The 22500-nt window shown below is 36.7% G+C and overlaps 1 protein-coding gene across 1 annotated transcript in view; it reads right to left on the bottom strand.

The window, feature by feature from the left end:
• tcf7l1a (transcription factor 7 like 1a) overlaps positions 1 to 22500 on the bottom strand; it is a 106216-nt gene that overhangs the window by 39189 nt on the left and 44527 nt on the right. Inside the window, 1 exon segment of the mRNA NM_131269.2 lies at positions 3980 to 4063. Within this exon segment, the coding sequence (NP_571344.1) occupies positions 3980 to 4063 (84 nt within the window).

The following is a 22500-nucleotide window of genomic DNA, read 5'->3' on the forward strand; positions in this document are numbered from 1 at the left end:
GGGGCTGCAAACATTCGCCTCTCTGATTGGGGCTTTTCCTCAATATTAAGTAGCCTAACACACAGTTCAGTCCTGCATTCTCTCCGTGTAAGTTCAGACTTCGCAAGTTTGATCAAGGCTGCATCTCTTCTTCTCAGTTTGATATGGAAAACATACCGAGGACACGCGTCAATCTTCACAGGGAACAGTGTACTTTATAACTTCATTCACATCACCTTGGCTACGTTGTTTCACTTTCTCAACAATAAAATGTAAACTTGATATAAGGAACTGCCTATTTTTATTTTAATATTAAAAACTAAACAGACAGCAGAAATGTTGAGGCGTCGTGCTGCATGAGCGTCATCTTCACTGTGTGCATATTTATAACAAAACGGAGCCGATAACAACTGCCTCCTTTCAATTTCAGTGAAAATACGAAACACACCCTCTCTTTTGCTGAATATCAGTTTTAATAATCGATAATGGCCATTTTAAAAGTATAACATACAATAAGTTTATACATTATAGGAAATAAAGGCAAGCGATCAGTCAATATACAGAATTTAGGCTACGTGCTTACATTAATCATTAACTTATCTTTGCGCTCAGCCAAAACATGTTACCTGAGAACAAGTAATAGATTCCAATGACCAAAGTCAGGGAATATGTCGTTAGATAAAGACAACAAGATAAATGAAATATCCCGTTTAATAAATATAGTGAGATTAGATCCAGCGGGAGATGCTTGATGAGAAGTCCGACTAGCAGAGCTCTCATCTGGGTGGGTAGACAGGCTCCAGTGATTGCCAAAGTGTGTGTGTGTGGTCACGTGTTGCATTTTCAGCGTTTTGGTGTGGACGGAGAGCAGTTCAGAAACGCTGGGTAAAACGCGAGTGTGGACGCGGATCGTTTTCATTCTAAAACGCCGTTTTAAAACTAAAACGCACTAGTGTAAACGGGGCCTAAACTTTCCTTTGATGAGAATTGAGCAGCAGTGTGTAAAAAGGGGCACCAGCGACTATACTGTTAGAGAAAGTTAAATCATTTCCATATTGATAAGAACATGATAATTTTTTTTAATTATGCTTTTCTTGAATCCACTTTTATCTTTTATTTTGATGTCATCTTTCTGTCAAGAAAAAAAAAACACATTAAATCAGATATTTAAGTGGTCCAGTAAGCTGACCGGGGTGTCACTAGCCAATCTAGAGGCTTTGTACACCAGGCAGCTAAAGGCCTCATTTACACTAGTGCGTTTTAGTTTTAAAACGGCGTTTTAGATCAAAAACGATCCGCGTCCACACTAGCGCTTCACCTAGCGTTTCTGAACATATCTCCATCCACACTGAGCCACAAAAAACGTATATCACGCGACCATTCGCGCACTCTGGTCATGCGCGTTCTAGTATAAACAGGAAGCATGTGTCTCGCTCGGCATTTGGTTATTGTTAGTCAACAAACGCCGGTTGAACAATGAACGCGATGGCAAAGAAAGCAAGAGAGGTATTTTTGTGGACAGACGACGAGGTCGAGTTGTTGCTAAATGTAACAAATTAATAACAGCACGATGGCGCCTAAAACAGACAACAGTGCAAACAACGCTCCCATTTCTGTGTCCATGTTGTTGTTTACAGTGAAGGCTGGTCTGCTGTCTTCCGGTAACTATAACCATGTGTTATAGTCATGTGATAGGGGCTTGACGAATGAGGGAAGGATACGCAATGACACTAAAGCCCCAATCAGCTAGCAAATCTCAGCAGCCCCGCCTTCGTTTTCAGATTTTTCCGTTTTCCCTCATCCACGCTGAGACGAAGCAGCAGCGTTTCAGAATGAAAACGGCCTCTCCAGCTTTTCCAAAACGCTCCATTTTCGCCGCTCGAAAACTCTGGCGTAGTGTGAACGGATGGCGCAACCATAGCAGAACTTATGCATTTTCAAACTAAAAGGCATTAGTGTAAACGGGGCCTAAGAGAGTTACAAATTCAATCTTAAGTGACACTGCTCATCCCCTACACTCAGAGTTTCAGATCCTTCCTTTTGCTTGCAGGTTTCTAGAATTAAACTGTAGAACTAAATAATGCAAAAACCAGCAGCCAATAGACATTTAATAGACAGTGTTTGAACTCTCAGTAATGATTTTAAACCACACTGAACTGAGCTAAACTGAACTGAACTTAAACACTAAAAACTGAACTACACTGTTCCAGTTCCTATGACCATTAATGTGAAGCTGCTTTGACACAATCTACATTGTAAAAGCGCTATAAAAATAAAGCTGAATTGAATTGAATTTAAATAAGGCATTGACTACAGGGGTATTTTGGGGACTTGTATATTTTAGATTGTTGTAAACATTTATTTGGGGGTATGTGGGGGACTTGAAGTGATTAAAATTTTTTTTCTTTATAAGTATTTTGATGATTATATGTCTTTATGTCCATTTGTTGTTGTTACTACTGTATGTGAGCTTTATTTTGTGTGGCGCTGTTATCAGATGAGGACTCTTGACTGCAAACCAAATCTACCTTCGGGTATAAATAAAGCAACCTAACCTAACATTTTCCCAGAGATGGGTTGCGGCAGGAAGGGCATCCGCTGCGTAAAAAACTTGCTGGATAAGTTGGCGGTTCATTCCGCTGTGGTGACCCCGGATTAATAAAGGGACTAAGGCGACAAGAAAATGAATAAATGAACCTAACATAACCTAACTTTAAGGTAGAATTCAGGGTAGGGCTGCACGATAGGGCAGTGTGATTTGGGGAAAATCTGTTATTGTGATTATTTTGACAGATATTGCGATGTGATTTACGATCAAGAGAAGTGTTGCTCAAATCATAATTCAAATATAAGAATAATTGGTCAGACTTTACAATAAGGCTCCATTAGTTAATATATTTACTTACTATATTTTTATTTAACTAAAAATTAACAATACTTGTAGTTGATATTAGTCTTAATACTTACTAAAGCATTATTAAAATACAAAGTTGTGCTTGTTATGCTTATTAGGCAAGCCAAGTTTATCTATATAGCACATTTCACGCTCATTTAAAGTGCTTTACATGAAAATAATCACACAGTAAGTATATAAGAAAAACACTACACGTGAAAATGATTAAAAGAGATTTAAAATAATGCACAAAGATGAATAAATGCTGTAAAAAATGTGCTGTTTATTGTTTGTTTGTGCTAATAAATGCATTAACATTAACTAATAATGGTATCGTATAGCAGTGGTTCTCAACCACGTTCCTGGAGGACCACCTACACTTCATGTTTTGGTTGTCTCCTTTGTCTGTCACTCCCAATACAGCTCTTTCAGTCAGATGATCTGATTCAGGTGTGTCTGGTTAAGGAGACAAGGAACATGTGCAGAGCTGGTGCTCCTCCAGGAACGTGGTTGAGAAACACTGCCTCATAGTAAAGTATTACACACACACACACATACACTACGACCGATTTAGTTAATCAATTCCACAATAGCGCATGTGTTTGGACTGTGGGGGAAACCGGAGCACCCAGAGGAAACCCACACCAACACGGGGAAAACATGCAAACTGGCTCAGCCGGGACTTGAACCAGCGACCTTTCTGCTGTGAGGCGGCAGTGCTAACCAATGAGCCACCCCTATTTAGCAAACACAAACTGAATAATCATTGTGTAAATAACTAAATACAACTAATCTTTGTTAAAGCTATAAATGTTATCCTTTTCTGTGCCTGAATTCCTTGTGAAATCAATCTCTCTTGAAATGCTCACACAGTCACAGGCCTCCAAAACACACACAGACGATCAACTTTGACTCTATTGTGGCTCAACTTTGCAACGACTCCACAAATATCATCCATTTACCATTTCAAAGAATTCGTATCCTAAGGACAGGAGCACAACAATGGGGTAAATTCAAAACGGTTCCTCTTTCGCCATCTCATCATATGACCTGTTCGCGTTGCATTGTGAACTGTGCAGAAAAGAAATGAAGAAAAACAAGACTTACCAAGTGTCCTGGTGTGGGAGATCTGGAGTCTTTAAGAGCCGCCGAGGCAGGAACGTCAAGAAGAGGCCATTTCATTTGGAGATACTGCAGGAGACGAAAAGATTTCAACTTTAATAGGAATCAACAACACATCCTACAGCTCGTCTATCTGTCACAGCATTAATAAAAATACATGTTTATTCTTTAATACCTTATTACTTTTTATTATCATATTAAAATAATAAAGAGGCGACATGAGAGCTCAGTGGTTAGCACTGCCACCTCACAGCAGGAAGGTTGCTGTGTGATAAGAAATACTCGTGTTAAAAATTTAAACATCCCTTGGGAAATAAATAAATAAATAAAAATAAAATAAATAAATAAAAATAAATACATGTATAAAAATAAAAATAAATAAATGAATAAAAATAAACAAATACAAAAAATAAATGAATAAAAATAAACAAATAAATAAATACAAATAAATAAAGTAAATTTTTTTTTTAAATAAATAAAATGAATAAATAAGAAATACTCGTGTTAGAAATTTAAACATCCCTTGGGAAATAAATAAATAAATAAAAATAAAATAAATAAATAAAAAACATGTATGAAAATAAAAATAAATAAATACATGTATAAAAATAAAAATAAATAAATAAATGAATAAAAATAAACAAATACAAAAAATAAATGAATAAAAATAAACAAATAAATAAATACAAATAAATAAAGAAAAAAATATTAAATAAATAAAACGAATAAATACAAATAAAAATAAATAAATATTTAAAATAAATAAAATAATAAATTAAAATAAATGAATAAATATAAAAAATAAAATAAATACATTAAATAAATAAATAAAAGTAAACAAATAAAAATAAAAAATTATTAAAAAATTTGTTAAATGAATACATGAATAAAATGAATAAACAAAAAATAAATGAATAATAAATATATAAATAAATGAATAAAATAATTAAACAAATAAATAAAAATGAATTATTGAATAAAAACAAACAAATGAAAAAGATTAATTCTAATAAATAAATAAAAATAAATAAACAAACAAATAAATGAAAAAAAACTAAATGTAATTAATTAATTAATAAAAGCAAACAAATAAATGAATTAATAAAGAAATAAAAATATTTAAAAATAAATATTTTTTCTCACTAACTGAAAAAAAATATTGTTATTCTTTTATGGTTTTCATTTCAACTACTTCCCCCTTTTCTAATTTATTTTAAATAAAAGCATTTGCCAGAACGATTAATCCTATATGTAGATTCTTCATAAGGATGGTGGTGAAGTAGGAGGCTTTTGTCTTGTCTAAACAAACAGTCTCCAAAACCAGTTTTCTGAGTTTCCACCTTTAACCTGTGTTGAAATTCAAGTTTTTGCGTTGCATAAATAAACGTTTGCCACAGAGTCAGTCAGACATTACACCCGACAAACACACCAATCCACAATTCCTGGTTTTACATCCTACACCGTAACAAATATCAGTTAATTAAGTTTCCATATTTGGTGTTTTCCCTTTATTTACGGTTGTGAATTGCATAATGGGATGTTGATCTCTGCTTTGTCGACTTATAATGTTGAAAATTCAACTCTACCGTTTAACAAAGAGACATGAAAGAGACTTAAAATGAAGGATTGGCCAAATGTATCTCTGACCACACCAAACATAAATAATTATTTCTTAGCCACAAATTTTAAATATGTCAGAACAAGCAAAATATAGCTGTACACTATACTTTTTATTTAACAAAACATTTGCACAGTAGGCTATAATCTGTCCTGGCTTAAGGTCCCACATCAGCAGTTCACTACACATTAATGGGGAGATAATCTCCCATTAAAGTAATGTTAGTGTCAAAAATTATAATTAAACCATATTAACGCAAAAGAAAGCAGGTAAAAAAAAAAACATACAGAGTGATAATGAAAGGATGATCATGCGCACACAGTTAACGTTAGACCCATAAATAATCTGTTCAAAAAAAAAAAAAGCAAAAGCAACCACTGCTGCTTACAAAAAGACAAATCTGGAACTCTTGAAAGCAGCAAGACTGTGGGTGCATGCTCATCACTTTTTGTCCATTCTATTTCAAAGTCAAAGTCAGCTTTATTGTCAATTCAACCACATGTACAGGACATATTGAGAATCGAAATAACATTAATATCAGACCCTAAGTGCCTAACATATAATGTTAATACAAAAGTACAGTTTTAAGAAAATGTAATTTAAATATATACACAAAATGTAGTCTAAATATTTATATATATACACACACACACACACACACACACACACACACACACACACACACACACACACACATACCATATTATAGATTACAATATATCAATATATATATATATATATATATAATGTAATCTAAATATATACACAAAATGTAGTCTAAATATATATATATACACACACACACACACACACACACACACACACACACACACACACACACACACATACCATATTATAGATTACAATATATCAATATATATATATATATATATATATAAATACAATGTAATCTAAATATATACATGAAATGTAGTCAAAAGAATAAAAAAAGTAAGAATAAAAATATATAAACAATACAATACCATGATATTTAGGGCATATGGCAATGAGAGCAAACCAGAGTTGTGCAGATATAGAACAGAGAGAGAACCGTTCTATTTGAAAGAGAACCGTTCACATCAGTTGTGTTTCTAGACATAGTTGCTTCACGCAAGGAAATGGGAGTGCGCACGTGTTTTAAACAGTCGGGCGCATCACCTCAGCTGTTAGCGCAAGTGATTATCCTCTCATTCGGTATTCACCTGCTTTCTATTGCTCGCTCAAACGCTATTATTTTTGTCAGTCACGTTGCTTCTCCATTCTAAGATCGCCTTTGCATGCATATTGGACCATCCTTATTGACGAACCCTGCTTTTAAGAATTATTATCCAGGAAAATTATTTTCAACCAGCCAAAGTGGCTAGTGCGAGTGTCTGTCTCACCCGCCACCGCTGAAATCTACCCGCATTTGGCGGGTGTTAATATCAAGCCCTGGTCATCATTATATTTTACAGGAAAGCCAAAATGCTTTCATACATGTGATATGAATGACACGAGATGTGATCTCTCTGTGATCTTTACAAATTTAGGACTCATCTACAAGTAAAAAATGTATTAATCCGCGGGTCATGTGTTCCAAACCGTACGAATCACGGATCAACCCTATTACACCCCTACAATATCTAACTTCAATCTAGGCTTGGGCGGTAATACGGTGATCTGGTATACCGCGGGATCTAGAAATAGCAACGGTGTCAGTTTCAATACTGTTAAACTGTCATAAAAAACAATGCACTTATATAGGAGACAAGTATAAGTATTAAATATTACAATTATTTATTTAATGTCTACAAATGCGTATGCGGGATTGTCATCACGGGACAGTGTGGAGGAGAGAGAGCGGGAGAGGTGGCGAGTCACGCACCAAGTGACCTGCAGTTTGGCAGTATTTCCGATTTCGACCGAACGAGAAGGGAGACGTGGTAAATACGAACTCTTCTTCGTTGGCCTTAGTCCTGATTGCGGGGTCGGCTCTTTTTGGAACAAGTCCTCCATTTTTAACTATTTCGTGGTAAATACGAACTATAGTTCTGCATTCCCGCTGCTGTACTGCGTGACCCGACCAGATTTCTTGCGGTGCGGAAATGAGTTTCTGAATAAAGCGTGGGGCGGGAGCGGTCGGTAACTCTGGTGTAATTTGAAAGGGAGCTCCTGAGCACGCGCGCATCCACATGGATGCTGTTTGTTTGTTTGTTTGTTTGTTTGTGTGTGAATGCGAGAGCGTATTGGTGTGCGTCTCTCTCTTTCTGTGTATGTGTGTGTGTGCACATGCGTTCGTGCGTGTGTGTGTGAGAATGAGAGAGAGAGAACGTCCTGTGCAGATCTCTAATACGAACAAGACAAACAGGTGACCGCGAACCTAAGGTCGCGTATACGGTATTCAGTTTCTGAATGCTGAACAGTTTGATGACGCTCTCTAAAGGCTGATTTATACTTCTGCGTCAAACACCGGCGTATGCTACGGCGCTGACGCATAGCCCTTCGCCGTGGCCATCGCCGTCACTGACGTGCACCTCTCAAAAATTGTAACTACACGGCGCAACAACGCGTAGCGCAAGCTCTGTAATTGGTTGGCTTGCTAGCGCCCACGAGTCTGGGCGGGACCGAGAGCCGCGCGAATGGCGCGAGCGATTGTTTACACGTGTGGAGTCCCGTGAAGGAGCTCCAGATGGAAAGTTTTGCTCTGTGTTTACCTCATGGTTAAAGTTGTTGCACGTCCGCCGGTTCCTGCCTCAAAATGAGCGAGTTTGAGTCACTTGTACATCCAGGAAGTGTTCAGGAAAAGCAAAACAGCAGCGAAGAAACTCGACACAGAGGAACATTTACACCTCACTGCCCACTAGCGTTTCGGAAGTGTTAATGCAGACCAACAGAGACAGCGCGCAGAAGTATAAATGCACAGCAACGCGCGTTGCCTGCGCCGTGAGTTGCGCCGGTCACTTGACGCAGAAGTATAAACCAGGCTTAAGCCTTACGTCATAGTTTTTTTAATTATGCATGGTAATACCAGATACCGGGGTAAAATAGGGAGGAGGTTTGACGGTATCAAAATTTGGATACCGCCAAAGCCTACTTCAATTAAAATACTACTTCAATCTATTAAAAATGTTTACTTCAAGCTGAAAAATTGTCAAAAGAAAGATCAAGCTCTCATAATGTGATTAAAAAGCAGAAATAAACAGGGGAAAATAAAAACATTGATCACAAAATATAACAAACCGCTAATTTATGACTATTTTTTACCGTGTATCCCTAAACAAGACACACCTGGAATACGCATATAAAGCCGAATGACTCTGGTAAGGAGATTCAGTGGAAGAAATCAATTAAACTGCGCTCCGAGTCCTCCGCAGATTCCAGAAGTCCAGCTGTTCTTTGTCTTAATTCTTCTGAAAGCTGTGGAGACGGACTCCGAACGCTGTTTACCACCTGGGAGCATTAGCTGGAACAATTTGGGGGGCCGAGACGGGACCCCGGAGAGAAGGCGAAACGTGAAAAGTTAAATATGACTGCAGGTCCCATGCCCAGCTGGACGGAGAGTATGTGTGTATGTTAGTGCGAGCAACAGCTGGGAGGAAGTCCCACAGCACACCGGGGAGAAGGAGAAAAAAATGCATGAAGCAGAGAAGGAGATCTGCCTTTCTCTCCTCCTATAAATCAATGGAGGACGCAATAGTATGCGATGAGAGAAGCAGCCCGCGGTGATGAATGACTGGACTTCCTATACAGAGGGAGACGTTTATTGTGAAAGGCCCCTCACGCACGCGTGTCAAAGTTTGATGCCTCTCAGCTTTTCTGGGGGCCCCTGTGCTTATGATTTTCAGGAGCCATTTATAAAAAGACAGTTTTTCATGCCTTCACGGAGCTTCCCTGCCTGCGCTCGCTCATCTGGTTTGTGTAGAAAGTCAAAAGCGTATCAGATGTTCATAGTCAGACTCGCATCTGAGCTCTCCATGCTCAAACTACTTATTTAAAATGAGTGGAAAGGACTCAATGCTTGCAATGTTTTGTTTAATGTTTAATCTACTTAGATTTATTCATTTAGAAGAAAAAAAAGCTTGTTCAAATTACTTCCAGTGCTCAGCATAATTAAAACCCCTTTTTTCTGTGCATTACTCAGTGAATATGTTGGTACATTTGAACAAAACAGATTTCCATTCATTCATTTTCCTTCTGCTTAGTCTTTATTTCAGAGGTCGCCACAGCCGAATGAACCACAAGCTATTCAGGCGTATATTTCATGCGGCGGATGTCCTTCCAGTCGCAACCCAGTACTGGGAAACACCCATACACTCTCACATTCACACACACTCATACACTATGGTCAATTTCGGGTGCTTTCACACCTGCCTTGTTTAGTTCGATTGAATTGCACTAGAGTTCGTTTCCCCTTTTGGTACGGTTCGTTTGGGCAGGTGAGAATGCAGCAATCGTACTCGAGTGTGCACCAAAAGCGGACTAAATAAGCGCACAGAGACCTGCTTGAAGAGGTGGTCTCGGTATGCTTTCAAACGAACCCTGGAGCGGTTCGTTTGTGGTGAGAATATGATTCGTACTAAAACAGGTCCAACCACAAAAAGTACTGCACGTTTTGGACTAATCCAGCTGCCGTAGGCCGATGCGCTGTGCATTATGGGATATGGAGAAAAAATATTTGTTGACAGCGCTTTACCAACAGAGAGAGAGAGAGAGAGGGGAAAACATTACCTGATGGATCGTTGGTAATATTTCTGCAAGATGACCATGTCGCAGTTTAGCTAAATTAATTCACGTCTCCTCCTGAAGTGACGAGCGATGCATTAAACACTGTTTTCCAGCCGCGCTTCATTTTCGTAATGTTAATTTCTCTAAAGCAGGGATACAATCAGCCAGCACAGTCGTCCCTCCAGAGTAAAAGGTTTTGTTTACTTGCGGGAGTTCACTGGCATTTTCCCGCACGTGAATTCTGGCCAATCAATAAGCAGTTTAGGAAATATGTTCAACAACATCTGGCCAATGAGAGATGTGGATTTTGTCAGATGACTGCATTTTAGTTCATTTCAACTGGTTCGGACCAAAGCCAGCAGTGTGGTGTGAAAACGACCCAAAGACGGCAGAAGATGCAACAATGTATCATTTATTGCGCTTGGTCCAGACCAAATGAAGTGAACTACAGATGTGAAAGCACCCTTAGTTTCTTCAATTCACCTATAGCGCAAGTGTTTGGACTGTGGGGGAGCACCTGGATGAAAACCCATGCCAACACCGGGAGAACATGCAAACTCCACACAGAAATGCCAGCTGACCCAGCCCAGACTTGAACCAGCGACCTTCGTGTTGTGAGGCGACAGTGCTGACCACTGAGCCACCCTCAAAACAGATTTATTAAACGGAAATATTTATTAAAATATTATTTTAGTCACTGAACATCTTCAGAAGTAGAATTCATTTAAATTCTGTAAATTATTGCCAAAAAATTACAAACTACAAAGTTTCATCAACACCTTCTATATATTTTGTTTGTCTTGATTTTTTGTATTTTTTAAATATTTTTATTTAATATTTTCTCCTACTATTTATATTTTGGCTATTAATAATTGGACCGTTATCATCAGTTATTTTGTTAGATTTGGCTTCAGTGCTGATTAATCTAATGCATATGCACAAATGTAATATTTTAAACCATTCTATAGAAAATATTCATGAGGAATGTACTGTTATTAAAATCGGCAGGAACTGCAAAATTCATTTATTCATTTTCTTGTCGGCTTAGTCCCTTTATTAATCCGGGGTCGCCACAGTGGAATGAACCGCCAATTTATCCAGCAAGTTTTTACGCAGCGGATGCCCTTCCAGCTGCCATCCATCTCTGGGAAACATCCACACACACATTGACACACACACACACATACACTACGGACAATTTAGCCTACCCAGTTTACCTGTACCGCATGTCTTTGGACTGTGGGGGAAACCGGAGCACCCAGAGGAAACCCACGCGAAGGCAGGGAGAACATGCAAATTCCACACAGAAACGCCAACTGAGCCGAGGTTCGAACCAGCGACCTTCTTGCTGTGAGGCGACAGCACTACCTACTGCGCCACTGCCTCGCCCGGAACTGCAAAATTCTTGAGATTTTTCCAGGCAACATAATAGTTTTATGATCAATCTACTTATATTTGTTAAGTTAACTTAATGGGTTATGTTAATGGGTTTGAGTTGGGAGTATTTCTTACAGTGCAGTCAAGTTATACTGAACCATACACTAACTGGCCACTTTATTAGGTATACCTGTCCTACTGCTAGTTAACACAAATATCAGCCAATCACATGGCAGCAACTCAATGCATTTAGGCATGCAGACATGGTCAAGACGATCTGCTGCAGTTCAAAGCGAGCATCAGAATGTGGAAGAAAGGGGATTTAAGTGACTTTGAGCATGGGCTGGTTGTTGGTCCAGTGAACGGCAGTTCTGTGGGCACAAACGCCTTGTTGATGCCAGAGGTCAGAGGAGAATGGCCAGACTGGTTCCAGCTGATAGAAAGGCGACAAATAACTCAAATAAGCACTCGTTACAACCGAGGTCTGTAGAAGAGCATCTCTGAACACACAACACGTCCAACCTTGAGGCGGATGGGCTACAGCAGCAGAAGACCACACCGGGTGCCACTCCTGTCAGCTAAGAACAGGAAACTGAGGCTACAATTCACACAGGCTCACCAAAACTGGACAATAGAAGATTGGAGAAACGTTGCCTGCTCTGATGAGTCTCCATTTCTGCTGTGACATTCAGATGGCCGGGTCAGAATTTGGCATCAACAACATGAAAGCATGGATCCATTCTGCCTTGTATCAATGGTTCAGGTTGGTGGTGGTGGTGTAAGGGTGTGGGGGAGATTTTCTTGGCACACTTTGAGCATTAGTACATTAGAACATTAGTATCAGTTGAGCATCATGTAAACACCACAGCCTATGTGGCAAATAGTATTTACAAACATTTTAAAAGCACAATAAATGCAAGTAAAGCATCTACTTTAGCAGTTCAAATAGCACTTGTGCCAAATACAATGTCAAGATATGAGTGAAATAAAAATACTATTGTCTTTCCGTGTAATTTATATAGCTTGGTTAAAAACAAAAACATAAACAAAATAAAAATTATCATGTTAACCTGAACTTAAAATACATAAAAAAAAAGATAATACTGAATCGTATTGTATTTTAGAAGATAAAGTAAATGGTTATAAAAATTAATCTGTCAGGGTTTGAAATTGCGGCCATTTTGGTCGCATATGCGCCCGAAATTTTATCTATGCGACCTTAAAAGATATATGGGAGCATTTCTGCGAGTGCTTAAAATTGTTGTGTGCGACCAGTTTTTACTGCAAAATGTTCAGCACGGATTCGGGAGACATTCACGCAGAATGCATCTCTAAGCTCTTTGTTTGCACTTGAAACGCGAAACGCAGCGCTCGGGAATGGTTTAAAACAGTTGTCATGTCAACTTGCTGCAGTAAACAAATCCACGTCCGTAATGCTTGCCCCGCCTTCGCGCTCTTCTTATTGGCCCACCACTGCTCTAGCACTGAACACGAATGATTGGTTAATATCAGCTGCCAATAACTCAGTGCCTTCTGGCTTGGGATGACAGAGAGAGCTACTACCGCGAAAAATTATAAAGCGCTGAAGATGAAAATGAAGATAACACTGACAGATTTAGTTTTAGAAACCCTCTAGTTACAAATAATGACACATCTTACTAGTGACCATGTGCTGAATGTTAATCCACCGTCTACACTTTTCCAAGAGTAGAAGACTTCCATTGGCTTCAAGTCCGCAATTAAAAGTCTGTGGGATGGGATTTTCAGGTAACTGTTTGCCACATCTAGCACGAGAGCTTCAGTTTAATCCTTCATATAATCGCCAGATGCTGTCCGCCGTGCAAGGTGCAGCTATATGTCAAATTTAACTCCACGTACACCATCGCAAACGGACTTACACTGAGTAAACTAATATCACTACTCCTAAAAAGACCGGTATTGCTATTAACATGTATGCATATAATAAGGTACAGTATGTGTCGAAACCATCAGTGCAATATCAGACAGCACTTGTGAGAACAGCACAGTTATACCGTTAACAGATTCATTCAAGCAGTGCGTGCAGGGCCAGTGAGTGCTTCGTGTATGGTTTGGTCACTCAGTTCTGTTATAAAAATGTATTTTCTTGTGATCACGGGATTTCGTTGAGACACATTTTCCTCACGCTTGAATGTATGTATTATTTTTTTGCTTGTTAGTTTGATTAGTGTTGATTTCAAATACAATAGATAAGTTTGTATAAAACTTGTAGTAACGGTGTTTATAATTGGTGGGTGCGACTAAATTTTGGCTGATGCGCCTACATTTTTAAAGTTAGGAGCACCGGTGCTACCAAGCAAAAAGGTTCATTTCGAGCCCTGTCTGTAATTAAATGCTTTTTTTTAAATACGTCATCAAATGATACTCGTTCTAAATATGCCAGACAAGCTTTTGGACATGCATTAGTAAAGTCATTGAATGACCTTTTAGTGGGCTGTAAAATACAGTACAGATGTGTGATAGTCCTTATTTCATGCTAAAAAGTGTGTAAACACAAAAAGATGTGTTCTAACGTCAAATAAAAGTCCCTCAAACATTAACCAACAAGAAGTAAACATGCCTTAGTTTCTCCCTTTAAACTTCATTCATCACAAGCGGAATTGTTGAGAGGAAGTTTGGATAAGACTGCGGGCTAAAAATGGAAAAGACATTATGGTCTGGTGGACGGAGTTGCTGAGTTTAGTGGTGCGGAAAACAAAAGTGGTTTATGAGCCAGGACTGGTACGGTTTCCTTACAGCCGGCAGGATGAGCCCAGACCCCGTGCCCTGTTTAGTAAAGATGCTGAGTTCACTTTCACCTTCCATTGTCTGGTAGTACAGTTGATAAACGACAGCCTTACGTTCAACACATGATTCAGCCGGACGCTTCTTAAAAAGACAGTACAGCAAATAAACTCTCCCTCATGATATTCCAAACCTGAGCTTCATTCTTCTGTGAAACATAAACGAAAGGTATTTTAAGGAAGCAACATTTCTAAATATTATTATTATTTTAAAAGGGGTCATGAGCTGAGAAATCATCATGGATTATAAACACAACCTGTATGTTTTAAAACTCAAAACTTTGTTGTTACTCTAATTCAATAGATCGATTTTTACAAAACCTGACAATTGAAATGAGGCTCTGTATTTATGAGAAAGTCTGACCTCTGCTTTATATTCGGTGACGATGTCTGTGGGTTGTTAAAATTAAAGTGCACATTTTTGCTTATAAAATATTCTTTACACAACTGGTCAAAAGTTTGGGGTCAGTATGATTAAATATGATAAACTAAGCTTCTTCTGATCACCAAGGCTGCAATTATTTCATCATATATACAAATTATGAAATGTTGCACTATAAAATAACTGTTCAAAAGTAGTTTATCATTTAATTTATTCATTTATTCCAGTGATTTTAAAGATGAAAGTTCAGCTTCATTACTCCAGTCACATGATCCTTCAGAAATCACTAATAATAATTATTATTATATTTATTAATGGTAATAGTAATAAAAGCATTAATGTCTGGAGTAATAATTTTATTTGAAACTACATACAATAACAAAGCAGTTATTTAAAATGTTGATAAATATTTAACAATTAAACATTTTTTACATTTATAAATGTAGCCTTGATTAACTGAATTGAAGTTTACTTAAAAACATTTTTAAAAATTACAGTAAATATATATACAGTGCAAGTCAGAATTATTAACCCCCTTTGTTGTTTTTTTCCTTTTAAAATATTTCCTAAATGATGTTTAACAGAGCAAGGAAATGTTGAAAGTATGTCTGATAATATTTTTTCCTCTGAACAAAGTATTATTTGTATTATTTTGGCTAGAATAAAAGCAGTTCTTAATTTTTTATGAACCATTTTAGGGTCAAATTTATTAGCCCCTTAAGCTAATTGTTTTTCAGACTGTCTCCAGAACAAACCATCGTTATACAATAACTTGCCTAATTACCCTAGCCTGCCTGGTTAACCTAATTAACCTAGTTAAGACTGCTTCAATCTTTTACTTTCACACTTGTACTTAGTCATTTTAACAAACACCTCAGATACTGTTGGCTGGTTCCTGTTGGTTGTGCACCTTTTTTTACCGACGCCATAATAACAACACAGATCACCGCCTATTCACAAGAAAAAAGTGATTGACAGGTGGTAATTACGTGTGTAACTTTATTTATTTACTGTATGATTTGTTCATGGGTAAAACAAAGACCATGCAGGTCAGGTAGTTTAAACGGTAGGCTACAAATAATTAATTTGTTATTAATTAATTAATTATTCATAATCGAAAATCGAATCGTGACTTAAGAATCGAAAATGTAATCGAATCGAGGATTTGGAGAATCGTGACACCCCTAATTATGGGACAGCGCATCTTGCATGGGATGCGCACTTCAGAATCTCGCCAGAAGTAGTAAGTCATCCGGGTACTTCTCGCCTACTGATTTTCGAATTCTATGAATTCGGACATACTACTCGGCTCGCATACTGATTTTAGTGTACTATATAGTATGGAAGCATGCGGTTTCGGACACAGCCATAGACTATATATAATATATAATAATAAGCTCCGCCTCTATAGAAGAGTAACTCTAATTGAAGATTAATTCTAATTGTTCTAATGCTTCTTTTTGGAACAGTTTATGTGTCAATCGGAGCAGTGGGTGTATACTTTTGAGTCTACAATCTGCCACGTCCATTTAAACTCGAGCGTTCTGATCCGTTTTGGGTTTAATGAATAACAAAGTAACTAGTTACTGTCATTAAATTAGTTTTCTACTGAAAAAGTAGAGTAAGTGATTGTATTTACAGTAACTACATTACTTTTCAGGCCAAATGTTAATGATGTAATTCATAATAAATTGTAATTAAATTATTTTTAATTTTAAAAGTGAGCTACTTTTAATTAATTAAAATTTTATACCAATAATACTGTACATTAATTCAACCAATCATAAAAAAATTCAGAAAATTTGTAAATATTTTCAATAATTATTGATACTAGTCAATTCAAAGTCTGTGTATAACAAATATATATATATATTTGCAGAATAACTTGATTTTTGTTAGACTTTGAATTGACTAGTATCAATAATTGTCAACAATTAATAATCAGTTGAAACAACATGAAGGAATTAAGTTAACTTAAAACATTTTACAATATTAAGTGAGTGGAATAAACATAAAATAATTAAGTTTTTGCAAAAAAAAAACCCCTCAAGAGTTGTGTTTAAGCTCATTCTAAATAAGTAGTTTGAACAAACCGCAAAAGTCACTTTTAAGTGTACATATGTTATGATACACGTTTAATACTTAAGCATAACTTTTTAAAAATAAAAGTCGTCAAATTGTTAGATCATTAACAGAGTTTAATTAGTATTTCAGATTTATACAAATTTTTTGCAGCATTAAGAGTAAATTAGTTTCTTTTCAGAGTAAGTTATTAAATAAATACACAATAAAATATGCTGGAACAACATCAAGAAATTAAGTTAACTCAATAGCTTTTACAAATTTAAGTTGACTAAACATAAAACTTTTAAATTGTGCCCAAACAAAACAAAACAAAACACAAGAGTGTTGTTTCAGCTCAATCTAAATAAGTAGTTTGTGCAAACATCAAATTTAATGACGTAAATAGTAATACATTACTTTTCTGAGGTCACTTACCCAAAAATAATAGTCAATTACTTCAAAATTCGGACATATTTGATGTACAAATTACAAATCGTATTAACATTAGAAATGAACGTCAGATTGCATATTTAACCCTGTCTCTATCTGTCTTTTTTTTCTTTTTTACCCTCTTGCTTTCAAATGATACAAACTTATCTAAGAGTGTATTAAGAAAAGAAATTGCATGATATTTTACATTTAACGGTAATGGCCTACTTAGGTGTCATTTGTTAAATTATTATTATTATGTATGCATTTTTTTGTTTTTTTTTGTTAGTTTGTTCCTTTTTTGTTGTTGTTGTTTACTTTATTTCTATCTCAATATGGTTCAGAAAGTAAGGAATGTGTTTAATTACAACTCAGTATTTCATTTACACTGTGAAAGTAATGTGCTGTGGTTTTTCTTTCCCTCACTTGTTGTACCTCTCTGATTGTCAATAAAAAGAATTAAACTAGAAATGAACGTCAGAGAACTAGGCCGGTCACAATAAACAATATATCAATTTAACACACAACACAAAAGCCCCTTTCACACAGTGATACCAGTAAATATATGGAAAATTTCCGAAACGACCTTACCGGTAAATTTAAAAAAAGCGCTGTCCACACAGGCGAGGACGTTACGGAATTTTTCCGGAAAGGAGCATTCACACTCCGAAACACCGGTAAATTCTGGCATCATTAACCTGAAATGAGCTCTAAACGCCTGCGCTTGTGTTTGTAAACATTTGACTACATCACAAACTCTGTGGACGGATGACTATAATAATGACTATAAAATGACTATAATAATATGAAATACTCTTAAGAATAAAATATGATGTGCTCTTTGGTAGAGTGTACTTGCATTGTGATGGTATTATATTGTCATTCTGGCATTATATAATAATGAGTGGCATCACATAGTCTTAAAATGACACTAATATCCTTGATTAACTACAGAGAACACTACAAAATAAATAAAAATCAAAGACTCGTTTAAAGTAAGTAACTTAAGTTTAACATGAGGGCATATCATTTCCAGTGGTCTGTCCCTTTAAGAGTGTAGTCTATAGTAAAGACAGTCTGCTAGTTGTCGGGAGGTTGTCGTCTGTGTTTCTGGTATGTGCAGCTGCAGTTAAAGTGGACGGATGACTGAAAAAATACAATCTGCCGTGCTCATCGTAACCGCCATCACCTGACTGAAAACTTAACATACTATCTTGAAATACAATCTTCCCACACAAACACACAGTCCACCCGTGCCCTGCTTTTCTGGAGACACAAAGGGAGAGCGGCCAAAATAAACAGCGCTGGGGTCTGGGGATTTGTATCTGAAAGCCAGAAGTCCAGCAGCAGATGCTTAGCAATGTGCAACATTGACTTCTTTTTGGGGAGAAGTGGAGGGGAAACGCTCAAACACGCATGTCAGATTTCAGACCTGCTGAGAAACGGGATTAAGTAATGCTGTACTTTCATTGACTTATAATTGAAGAGCAAATTATTAGACGTCCTGTGAAATCTCTTTTTGTGAAGTGATGTTTTGTAGAGGTTATTTTCAGCACGTGGGTTTCCTCCGGTTTCCCCCACAGTCCAAACACATGCGCCATAGGGGAATTGGGTAGGCTAAACTGTCTGCAGTGTACGTGTGTGAATGAGTGTGTATGGATGTTTCCCAGAGATGGGTTGCAGCAGGAAGGGCATCCGCTGTGTATAAAATATGCTGGATAAGTTGGCGGTTCATTTTACTGCGGCGATGCTGGATTAATAGAGATAGGAAGATAGGAAGAAAATTAATGGATGACTGAATGTTTCACTGAATGTATACACATATTGTTATCTTTTTTTTTTATTCACAAAAGTGATTAGTAACTAAATATAAATAAATTTCATATGCTTTTTATATCCATGTTAATCACTTTTAAATGTAAGTGTAATTTACATTAAATGTACTTTTCTCTGTTGTGAATAATATCTCTATATATATCTATACACACACACGCAGTTGAAGTCAGAATTATTCGCCCCTTTTAATTTTTTTTCCATTTTCAAATATTTCCCAAATGATAATTAACAGAGCAAAAAAAATTTCACCGTATGTCTGATAATATTTTTTCTTTTGGAGAAAGTCTTATTTGTTTTATTTCGGCTAGAATGAAAGCAGTTTTAATTTTTTTGAGTAACCATTTTAAGGACAAAATTATTAGCCCCCTTAGGCTATATACATATATTTTTGATAGTCTACAAAACAAACCGTCATTATACAAGAACTTGCCTAGTTAACCTAGTGAAGCCTTTTAATGTCACTTTAAGCTGAATACTAGTATCTGAGAAGAATATTTAGTCAAATATTATTTACTGTCATCATGACAAAGATAAAATAAATCAGCTGTTAGAGATGAGTAATTAAAACTATTAAGCGCAAAAATGTGTTGAAATAATCTGCTCTCCGTTAAACAGAATATATATATATATATATATAATTATTATTATTATTATTATTATTACGCCCTCCTGTTAAATTTAAATTCCTTTATATTTTTCCTCAATTTCTGTTTGACGGATTAAAGATTTTTTCTAATCATAATAGTTTAATAACTAATTTCTCTGATCTTTGCCATGATGACAGCACATAATATTTGACTAGTTATTTTTTAGGACACTTCCACACAGCTTAAAGTGACATTTAAAGGCTTAACTAGGTTAATAAGGTTAAAGTTAGGGTAATTAGGCAAGTCATTGTATAACAGGGGTTTGTTCTGTTGACTATCCAAAACTAATATTGCTTAAGGGGGCTAATAATAATCACCTTAAGATGGTTTTAAAAAAAATGTTAAAAAAAAAAAACAGCTTGATTTTCTATCTCTGAAAGCCTCTAAGAGTCTCCTTGGCTGTGTTTTGGATCATTGTCTTGCTGAAACCCTGGCTTCATCTTCATCCTCCTGCTAATGTAGATGTTGGACTGAAGCAGCTGATGTTCATTTACACTGAGGAAGGGCTGAGGCTTGCTGAAGAACTACTGAGAGATTTCAGCTGCTGTCTGGGCCTTCACTACCAAACTACACCTCCCTTTCTTCATGTGTTCAATACCTTTTCCCTGCGTCATTTCAGTTTATTACACAACTTAATTTGTAAACTAATTAGATTTGTTTTCTTTGCATATATGGATTTCTTTGGTTGTTACCAAAATCTGGTGACAATTTCAACTCAACGGCTGCTTTAGAAAGATGTTTGGAAAATAGTGACGTGTTCAATACTTATTTTGCCTGCTGTATAGTATCAGTAAAAGAAGTAAATACATGTGCTGCATGCATACTCAATTGGAAACGTATACTGTAAGCATTATGAAAAATATATTGAATTATAAAGAATGAGTGCCACAGTCAATGCCTCGGGGAGAAGCGTGTGTGTGTGTGTGTGTGTGTGTAAGCAGATTGATGCAGTTTGAGAAATACACCTGGAGAGAGTTTGTAGCTGTCTGCCTGATGTCAAGGGGTCGAGGGAAAGATTGAAACACTGCTTAAATACTTTCCGCGCAGCCGAGCGAAGACGATGGAGATCTTTAACAGGATTATGACAACGTAAAAACTTCACAAACACACTCTTGCCTGACACTCACACACTGGAGAAATGAGGCTTTCTGTCAAAACAGAGTGCAGAAGACACCTCTTTAAGGAGAGCCCTGGAAGCCTGGACATGTGTTGGTGTGACCGCAGGGATTTCACACACTCAAACCACTGAAGATTCTTGGAAAGTCAAAAAAAAACAAACACACAAATCTGGAGTGGGCGGAGCTAAGCAGGTCCTGTCAATCATTCAAAACAAGGCCTACAATTGTTTCTACTCATTCCAGACACACACACAATTGCATACATACGTGCACATATACATTTTCACATGTGCATACACACAAACTCAAGCGCACATACACACATGCACAGACAAATACACAATCACAAACATGCATGCACACATCCTTAAACACACACCTTAGACATACATGCACGCACATACACACTGTTTCATATATATTCTCTCCAACACACAAACAAACATACACAACTAACACACACACATGGAATCTAACACACACACACAAACATACAAATCTAACACACACACAAAATCTAACACACACAGATATTCATATCTAACACACAATCAAAGACACACGCACACACACACAAATACAATTTAGCACACACAAAAACACAATCAAAGACACACAAATAAACACAAACACACACAAACAAACACACAAACACTGACACACACACACTCACACAAAAAAAAACAGACTCTAACACAAAATAACAACGACACACACACGGTCTGACACACAAATACAAACACACACACACACACAAATACAAATACAAACACATATACACACACACGCACAATACAATCTAACACACACACACAAACTCAAACACACAAATACAAATACACACAATCTAACACACACACAATCTAAGATGCACAAATTCAAACACAAATACACACAATCTAACACACAGTCACGTAAATACAAATGCATGCAATCTAACACACAAACACACGCACACAACATTTTGATACACACACAAACACGAACAATCTAGCACAATCTAAGACACACAAATACAAACACACACAGTTTAACACAAATACATACACAAAAACAATCTAAGACACAAATACACACCCACACATAAATGCATTTTGACACACACAAACAAACACACAAACACTCACACAAACAAAAAAAACAGACTCTAACACACAAATAACAAAGACACATACACACAGTCTGACACACAAATACAAACACACACACACACACAAACCCAAACACACAAATACAAACACATACACACACAATACAATCTAACACACACACACACACACACACACACACACACACACACACAAACTCAAACACACAAATACAAATACACACAATCTAACACACACACACACACACACACACACACACACACACACACACACACACACACACACACACACACACACACACAATCTAAGATACACAAATACAAACACACATACACACAATCTAACACACAAAGAAACACAAATACAAATGCATGCAATCTAACACAAACACACACAACAT

Source organism: Danio rerio, chromosome 10 (assembly GCF_049306965.1).
Source record: "Danio rerio strain Tuebingen ecotype United States chromosome 10, GRCz12tu, whole genome shotgun sequence".
Classification (NCBI taxonomy): Eukaryota; Metazoa; Chordata; class Actinopteri; order Cypriniformes; family Danionidae; genus Danio; species Danio rerio.